The 10,175-nt window shown below is 31.3% G+C and overlaps 1 protein-coding gene across 1 annotated transcript in view; it reads right to left on the reverse strand.

Moving 5' to 3' along the window:
- The window catches only part of LOC120138940 (BEACH domain-containing protein B-like), a 78,941-nt gene extending 74,196 nt beyond the window's left edge, over positions 1-4,745 (reverse strand). The window contains 1 exon segment of the mRNA XM_039154319.1: positions 4,603-4,745. Within this exon segment, the coding sequence (XP_039010250.1) occupies positions 4,603-4,609 (7 nt within the window). The 5' untranslated portion in view covers positions 4,610-4,745.
- Positions 4,746-10,175: the final 5,430 nt, after the last annotated feature.

The following is a 10,175-nucleotide window of genomic DNA, read 5'->3' on the forward strand; positions in this document are numbered from 1 at the left end:
GAACAACCCAGGAGATTTGGGAGGATGTAAAACAAACATATTCGAAGGTTCGAGATACTGTCCAGATTTATGAAATCAGGAGCAAGATTTCAACCACTAAACAACGAAGCAAATCTATTACAGAGTATTCTAATATGTTGCAGAATCTGTGGCATGAAATGGATCACTATCAATGTATTCAGATGAAATGCAGTGAGGATGCAACAATTCTAAAGATATTTGTAGAAAAAGATAGGATTTATGATTTTCCTGCTGGACTAAATATAGAATTTGATGTAGTAAAGGTCCAGATTCTAGGAAAAGAATATCTGCCCTTATTGAATGAAACTATTACTATCATTCGTGCTGAAGAAGGAAGAAAATAAGTGATGGTGGTTGAAAACAATCAAGTAGAAAGTTCAGCCTTGGTTACTAGGGTTGTTAATTAGGGTCCAAATCTTTTAGAGCAGCAGAATATTGAAGGCATGCCAGAAGAAACAAGGACTGTTAACAAGGACTCCTTATGTTGTACTTACTTCAAAAAACCTCATCACACCAAAAAGAAGTGTTGGAGGTTACATGGAAAGCCTCAGATTGCAAATAAAAATTTCACAGATAAATGAGGCTCAACAAGAGGACAAAGAAAAGCTTATGCAACTAAACATGTGGCTAAGGAGTCTGATGAACAATCCATGGAATTCAACCGGGAAGAAGTAGAAAAATTGAAGAACCTACTGGAATCTTTAGAAAAACCATCATCTACAGGTACATGCAATCTAGTTTTCTCATGTATATCTTATTCCTCTTCTTAGAATTCTATTGCCTTGGAATCATCCACCCACATACCTACCCAAAACTCCTGGGTAATTGACTTAGGAGCCACTGATCACATAACATCACTAAAATTTCTCACCTACATAGCCTGCTCTAGCAACAAGAAAATCACAGTTGCAGATGGTACTATGGTAACGGTTGCTGGCTAAGGAGATATTGCCATCAGTAAAACCTATTGCTTAAAAATGTTCTACATGTGCCAAAACTATTTAATAACCTTATCTTTATTCCAAAGCTTATTAAATACACTAAATGCAATGTTTTATTTCATCATACACAATGTATTTTTCAGGAGCAAAAAATAATGATGATTGGGTGTGCTAAGGAAATAAATGGCTTATACTACCTTAAAGACCTTAGTAGACCAACTAGAGTTTCGAATACTCAACCATTGTCTTTTTTATTCGAATATACAATCAATAAAGACCAAATCTGGATGCATCACTTTCGCCTTGGTCACCTATCTTTTAGACTCTTAAATATTATGTTCCCTCATTGTGTAATTCCTTAAATATTGAAAATTTTCATTGTGAAGTTTGTGAATTTGCAGCAAGTAATAAGCGGACCAACAGTCCATTTACCTTTATTCACAGTGATGTTTGGGGGCCTTCCACTATTCCTGACATAACTGGGGATAAATGGTTTGTGTCTTTTATAGATGATTATACTCGGGTTACTTGGATTTATCTACTAAAACATAAGTTTGATGTTTCCTCTACTTTTAAAACCTTTTATACCATGATCAAGACTCAATTTGGGGCTGAAATAAAACGAATCATAATAGATAATGCCAAGGACTACTTTATTCAAGCCATGTCACCTTTTTTTTAGAAAGAGATATTATACATGAGTTCTCTTGTGTAAACACTCCCCAACAGAATGGGGTATAAAAAAGGAAGAATGTACATCTTCTTGCCATAACTAGAACCCTTTTATTTTAAAATAATGTCCCTAAAAGGTACTGGAGGAAGCTGTGTTAACTGCCACTTACATAAATAGACTACCACTAAAGTCCTTGAATCCCAAAGTCCCCTTCAAACCCTTACAAAGTTCTTTCCAGATTTCAGTCAATCTTTTAATCTAAAACCAAGAGTATTTGGTGTGATGCTTTTTTCGCATTCATTCTCAAGGCCGAGGGAAACTTGATCCAAGGGCATTGAAATGCATTTTTATTGGGTATTCCTCTACTCAAAAGGGCTACAAATACTATCACCCTCCTACAAGAAAATACTACACTTTTGCTGATGTCACTTTTGTCGAAAAAGAGAGTTATTTTAAAGTTCCTTATCTTAAGGGGATATATCTTTTAGGGAAGATAAGGATGCAATTTTTTTTTACTTCAACCCCTTATTGATCTTCCTAAATCTACACATATACCTATACATTATACAGAAACACAGTATGCTTCTACACCTATATCTACACATTCTACAAAAACACAACCTACTTCTACTTCATCATCTCCCCAGTCAGAACCTAGTATTCCTCAAACTTCTACTCTTCAACCAAACATTAATACACCATAGCCCAATATTCAGGACACTATTTGTCCCTAAGGGTCTATTTGAAGAAGAAGACATATATACAGATTCAATCATCTCCTTCTCCTGTTCCTATGAAATTTAAGGTACACTCTGAAACTCCTTTTGAAAAAAGTGATGCTAAAAATACTATATATGCTTATGATTTTGAATTTCCCATTACTATTAGAAAAGAAAACATAACTTGCACCACCAAACATTCTACTTATCTATTTTTTATCTACAAAAACCTATCCCCTAATCACAGAACCTTCCTTACTAGCCTAAATAACATTGATATTCCTATAACAATATCTGAGGCATTAGAAAATGAGAACTGTAAAAAGGCTATGAAAGATGAAATGGAGGTGTTAGAGAAGAATAAGACATGGGATTTAGTGAAGCTGCCAGAAGGGAAAGAAATAGTGGGATACATATGTGTATTTATTATCAAGTATAAATCAGATGGTTCTAAAGAAATGTACAAAACAAGATGGGTGGCAAAGGGGTATTCTCAAACCTATGGAATTAACTATCTTGAAATGTTTTCCCCTGCAAAGATGAACACAATGAGGGCCCTACTATCCTTAGCATATATTCAGGGATAGAATTTGCAGCAATTTGACATCAAGAATGCCTTCTTGCATGGGGACCTTGAAGAAGAAGTTTACATGGATATTCTACTCGGATTTGATTTGAATACTGGACAGGCAGTGTGTAAATTGAGAAAAGCTTTTTATGGACTAAAATAATCCCCAAGAGCTTGGTTTGAGAGATTTACTAAAGTAATACTAAAACAAGGCTTCAAAAATAGCCAAGGTGATCATACTTTGTTTGTGAAATACTCTCCTTCAGGGGGAGTAACTGCACTGTTGGTGTATATAAATTATATAATTATTACAGGTAATGATTCTGAAGGAATTAGTAACTTAAAGAAGTGTCTTATAAAAGAGTTTGAAGTGAAGGACCTTGGAAGATTAAAATACTTCCTTAGTATTGAGGTGGCTCACTCACAGCAAGGGACTTTTATATCTCAGCAGAAGTATACTTTGGACTTGTTGAAGGAAACTAGAAAACTAAGATGTAAACCAGCAGAAACTCCTATAATAGTGAATCACATGCTTGGAGACCCAAAGGAGAATGATATAGTAGTTGACATAAGTTTTTTTAGAGACTCATTAGAAAGCTTATCTATTTGTCACACACCAGACCAAACATAGCATATGATGTTGAGGTTGTGAGCCAATTCATGCACAATCCTAAGGAATCACACCTAAGGGTTGTAGTCCAAATTTTGCAATACTTGAAGGGTACACCAGGGAAAATAATTCTATTTAGAAGAGGGGGAAACTTGACTCTAGAAGAATACATGGATGCAGATTATGCAGGATCCATAATTGATAGATGGTCAACTTCAGGCTATTGCACTTTCTTTGGAGGTAACTTAGTTACTTGGAGAAGCAAAAAAAATAAAAATAGAATGTGGTGGCTAGATCAAATGCAAAAGCTGAATTTTGAGCTATGGCATTGGAAATTTGTGAGTTATTATGGCTGAAGATTATTTTAGAAGACTTGAAGGTAAAGTGGAATGGACCAATGAAACTCTACTGTGATAACAAGTCAGCAATCAACATTGCTCATAATCCAATTCAACATGACAGAACAAAACATGTTGAAGTGGAATGACATTTCATAAAAGAGAAACTTGACAGTGGCCTGATCTGTACTCCCTATGTGACCACTAGAGATCAAGTTGCATACATACTTACCAAGGGTCTACCTGGTAAGTATTTTCAGAAGTTAACAAACAAGCTGGGGATGGAAGATATCCATGCTCCCAGCTTGAGGGGGAGTGTCAGAGATTAGTTCCCTAAGTTAAAAAGATTGAGTTGGATTTGTAAATATTCTATTTAGTTAGTATCCCTAAATCTAAGAGATTTTTTTTTTACTAGAATTAGTCTCTTACCTAGTTTAGAAGTTACCTAAGATAAGGCCTAGTCTTGTATATATAATTGTAAGTTTCCTACACGTTTAATAAGAGTAAATTAAAGTAAAATTCATGGCTTTTGCCATTTTCTTTGAATTAATAGAAAAACTAGGGGTCTTCTATTAACCTAACTTATCTTTAGTTCCATCTTTCCAATTCGTATTTCAGTCATATTTATATTGTTTCACTACATTTTTTCTTCTAAATCACATCAATAGGGTACCCTAAAAACAAAACATGCCGGAAGTAACAATATATTGGCCATTAATAAATTAATTGTACCTTTCATTAATGCAATAAGTTTCTGAATTCCACCATAGTAGCCAAAAACTCTGCAATTACGCAGTGAACGAATGATAATTTTTAAAGCATCCAAAACAGGTAACCCTTCGGAAGTGATTATCAAGCTTAAGGAAGCTGCAGGAACGTCTGTTGTTGTGCGTCCCGCACCTGTATTTACTGGATTCATAATGAAAAGAATAAATAAAATATAATGAAGAATAAACATTTATAATAAATTCTCAATCAACCTATATATAGGAAAAGAGAACCATAAAAATTGGAATAATTAAGAGTGCATACTACCACCTTCACCTGTGATAATCTCTGGTAACAATGTCTTTTGATTAATTTTACTTAGAAAATAAAGCTGTAAAATTTTTCCAATAAAGGACATATTAACAATAATGTAACAAAGAGGAGTTTTAGCACTTACAAGGGATATCCAAAAAAATTACAAGGAATGAATGAAACTGTAATTAATTACCATGTTAAAACTTCAATCTGAACTAGTTCTTAACAAATCTTAGGTTGCATATGAAATTTTATATTTTTAAGAGTAGGTTATTAAATTTCTATCATTTTTCTAAAAACAAATGTTTTAAAATTTAGAATTTCTTTCCCATTCTAATTCAATTTCCAATTTTTTTCTCCCCTTATGTCCTTCCTATCAACAAATAATGTCAAACGAAAGGAACTTCCTTAATAGATAAATATCAACTTACTCTCAGAGACCAAAATGGTTAATTGCACAACCTCTTCAGACAATGTCAAAATGATCTCAGAAGGATGCCCGACAGAACAACCAATAATATCATTATCAATAGTAGAATTCTCTCCAGGTTGATCAGCCTCTGGTAACTGACCAGCATTAACAGGCTCCCAGTTCTTGAATACTGTCAAAAACTGCTTCAGGAAAATATGAAATAGTCGTTTCTTTTCCTCCTAAAATCATGCAAACCAGAGGGTGGGGGAAGATTAATATAGACAACTGAAGATATATTATCAATAGATATAAACATTAAAGATGAAGATTATTAGAATTTTATATTAGAAGAATATTTTTAAAATTATGAGATTACATATAAAGACCTGAATTGCAGGAGGGAAAAAGAATTGATTAATAAAGTAATTGCTCAAAACTGATGAGAAGTCACCTAAAGTGAGAAAACAACTAAAAGACATGTAAAACTATTTCCAATGAACATTTAAAAGCCTTTAAAAATTGTGAATTGAATACCATGTGAGTAGTTAAGAATGTTACAATAATACTAAACAAGCATGAACGAAGTTTCAATGCTCAATGATTAAAGAAAGGTTTCTTCTCTAAAACTTTTACCTTCTCTAGCAGAATGACCACACTCCATCTAGAGTTGGTCTAATTACAGTTTATATTATATGTCATAATCACCTCCTACCAAGTTGTTAACAAGACATTCCTTTTCTTGGACCAAATCTAGGAAAAAGAATACATGAATTGATAGAAGGTAAAAGAAAACTCTACAAATGGTGTAGTTAAACCAGATAACTAAAAAAGCATTTAAAAACTTTTGAAGACATGAAGGAATACCTTATCTTCGGTATTCTCATATCTCTCCCACAATGAACTCAAAACTGCTTCATCGTCTACTCCACTGGAAGAAAAATACCAAAATGAATAAAGAACCAAATGAACTGCCAGCTTGGACAAATGGAACTAATCAACTTGTTCAAAAATAAGTTTACTCTAAAGTGCTAAAACATCTCCAAATTTTATTCTCAAAAACTCCATTATAGTGATCATTTCTGAATAATGTGTGATAACAAAATTCGGATAGCATCACGTACCTGAAACGAATCCTTGGTGTAGGAGGAGACAATATCTCCTCTTTTTCCCCTGAAGATTCTCCAGTGTGACCACTAGACCGTCGAATAAGGTCGGCAACACCTTTTACAATGTTCATGTTTCCCGCCAATGCAAGAACTACTGCTTCATAATCCAACCAACAATAAATAGATGGCCATTCTTGGCCATTACTTCGCGCCACGATCAACCAAGCCGTTCATATTAAACCACATCCAAATGCTTCAGTACAGTAAACTAGGCAGTTTCAATTTCAGTTAAAACAAATAATTCGCAAAAGACTTTTTTTTCTTATTTTTAAAACAATTTCCAGTTCTAATTTCCTGTTTTCAATGAAAATTCTAAGCCAATAAATGTAAGATCAAAATTTCTTTTAATTAAATAATATCGAAGTACTTATTACAAGTTCTCACGGAGAAAATTAAATTACAGAAGGCGATCAAGTGGAAGCCAATGCACATTCTTTAAAACGAGGAACATTCAAGAACACACCATTCGAGATTAAGAAGATTGAAAAGAAAAAAAATGAAGCGAATATAATCAATATTTTCCGAACATTCAATCAAGTGAAATTAAAAAAGAAGAATAAAGCAATCGTTAATGACGGAAGATGGAAATACCAGATCATATCAAACGGCTGGTGTCCTGCCTTGAATGCTATATTAACAATATCTGTTCGTTTCCTTGAGCTTTCTCGATGCAATGAGAATGGAAAAAAAATGATGAGCGACTAAGAGAAAACAGAGAGAAAAGAGGGGATGGGGAGGTGAAAGGAAGGTAGAATACATCTTAGAGTTTGTTTAACTAACTATATTGAATAAAAATAATAAGGGTAAAGTACACATATGGTCTCCTTACTATAGGATACTACTCTATTGAGTCCTTCAACTATTAAAAACTACAAAATGATCCCTCAATTATAAAGAGTTGCTTTATTGAGTCTCTCAACTATTAAAAGTTACAAAATGGTCACTCGACTATTCGTTATCTTCCAAACTCATCTTTTTCCGTTAAAAAATTAACGATCGTCTGAGTTGGACGTTAACATGCTAACTGAGATCAGGGTTGCAAATCATGGTCCGAAAATGTGATAGAGCCCGAGAAATAGTGGTTTCGTTGTAGTCCGAGTTGCCTGCTACACCCGCAATAGCGCCCGCGATGGCCACAATCACTGTAAACCCGAAATGACCGAAAACGCGATCGCGATTTGAAACCCTAACTGAGATATAATAGTCATTTGAGATTATGAGATCCAATTTTATCATATCTCAGTCAGCATGTTAACGTCTAGCTCAGATGATCGTTAATCTTTTAACGAAAAAGAACAAGTTTGAAATATAATGAATAGTCGAGTGACCATTTTATAACTTTTAATAGTCGAAGGACTCAACTAAGCAACTCCCTATAGTCTAGGGACCATTTTATAATGTTTAATAGTTTAGGGGCTCAAAAATATAGTATCATATAGTCAAGGGACCATATATGCACTTTACCCAATAATAAAATAGAACAACCAACAGAACTGCATCAGTCCCAAATGCTGTCGTTTTGAAGCATTTGCATTATACGATGCCGTTCCATTCCGTTTTGGAACCTGCGGAAGGGGAAAGAAAATGGGCCTGATAGATCCATTAAAGATTCGGATTTTGTTTGGAGGACTACCCCATAGTGTGTTTGATATAATTTTCAAATAAATAAATATTATTTTATTAGAAAATAACATCTTAAGATCCATTTGTTTTAATGTAATTGATCTTTTAGAAAATAAATTATCTTTTTTAAATTTGAAAAAATAATGTTTCGATGATTATGCGTAATTTATTTTTCATTTGATAAATTTTCTTAAAATTGAAATATACTTTCAGCGAAACAAACACACGTTTTAAGTTTTGTTCCTTTTATCTTTTATTTTTTATTGATTTAATTTTATTGCTATAAAATTATATATTTTTTAAAATTTTATATACGTATTATGATATTTTATTTTTATAAATACAATAAATTAAATTTTTATGTCACTCATTCTTTTATATAAATATAGATAATATAAATAACTTTAAGTTGATAGTAATACATTTTTTTTGGAATTGAAAGGGACCATAATTCTTATTCATTAACATTTTTAACATTAGATTTACATTTTAACTTCTAATTAAAATTTTATACTTGGGTTTAATTAATATAATCTTAATTTTTTTATTAAAAATGTGTTTTATATACCTACATTGAAAAGGAATAAATATTGATATTAATTAGTATTATATCACATTGAATAATGTCATTTCAATTGTATAATTAGTACTACATTATATTAACACAATAATATTGTCCATCTGCATAATTAGTAGCACACCACTTTCAAACAACAATATCATCTAAATGAATAATTAGTAGTATATCATAATACGAAAACGGTATTGGCCAACTGCATAATTAGTAGTACAACACATTTAATTAATAATTTATTGAAATGTTTAATGATTATTAAGTGCTACATTAAAATCTTATAGCTTTAACATTGGGTAAACTTTTGAAATCAAAATTTTATATGTTTTGTTTTTTCATCGGAAAGCTTTGGCATCGAACTCATTCATTACAAAAAAATCAAACACATTGTAAAGAAATTTACCATCAAATCCTTCATTTTCCATCGATGTCATTTTTTTTGTAAAGATATAGTATCTTATCTTCAATAATTTTTCCAATACTTCAGAAGTCTTAAGTTTCTCACCTAAATAATTGAATCTAATTAACCTTTACATCTTCTTTTATGTATTTCATTTGATGTTATTTATGTGCTAGATGAAGATGCTATTGTTACTTTCCTAATTTATAACCTATTAAACTCAACTCAGACATTACGACCATATATTTTTAGTTACATACTTTGCCTCAAAACGTTTTTAAAATTTTATACATCATTTAAATATGGAAATTAAACATAAAATTTTTATTTATTAATAAAATAAAATAATTTCCAAAAATCCATTTATATATATATATATATATATATTACATAAAAACATATAATCATCGCATATGCAAAATATCAATAATATCATACGTATTTGAAATAATATGTACATACATAATTAGTAGTAAATTTCAATGTCACCAAAATAATGAAGAAACGGGTAAAAGTATTGCAATGAAATTTTATACATCATCTAAATATGGAAATTAAACATAAAATATTTATTTATTAATAAAATAAAATAATTTCCAAAAGTCCATTAAGTCTGTAATATATATATATATATATATAATACATAAAATCATATAATCATCACATGTACAAAATATCAATAATATCATATGCATTTGAAATAATATGTACATACATAATTAGTAGTAAATTTCAGTGTCACCAAAATAACGAAGAAACAGATAAAAGTGTTGCAATGAAATATAAAAGTAAAAAGTGATTGATCCTCCATATGTCAAGTCCAAAAGTTTATACTCTAGTTTTATGAAAAAAAATGAAATTAAGGAGTGAACTTGAAAGCTCAATATACTCCTTAAAGTATAAAGAAACACACAAATATTAAAAACATCATGAATTTTTTTTTTTTGAAATATAAGTTATAAAAATATTATAACTATCCCTATCTGGTCATAAAAAAATATACAGGTTCCCTAAAACAATACACCCACTTATACATCTAATAAAAAAAATACATTTTATATGTAGTATAAGAACCTATCGTAAGAAATTACCTTCTGCATAGAACAA

Source organism: Hibiscus syriacus, unplaced genomic scaffold, assembly GCF_006381635.1.
Source record: "Hibiscus syriacus cultivar Baekdansim isolate YM2019G1 unplaced genomic scaffold, ASM638163v2 tig00110716_pilon, whole genome shotgun sequence".
Lineage (NCBI taxonomy): Eukaryota > Viridiplantae > Streptophyta > Magnoliopsida > Malvales > Malvaceae > Hibiscus > Hibiscus syriacus.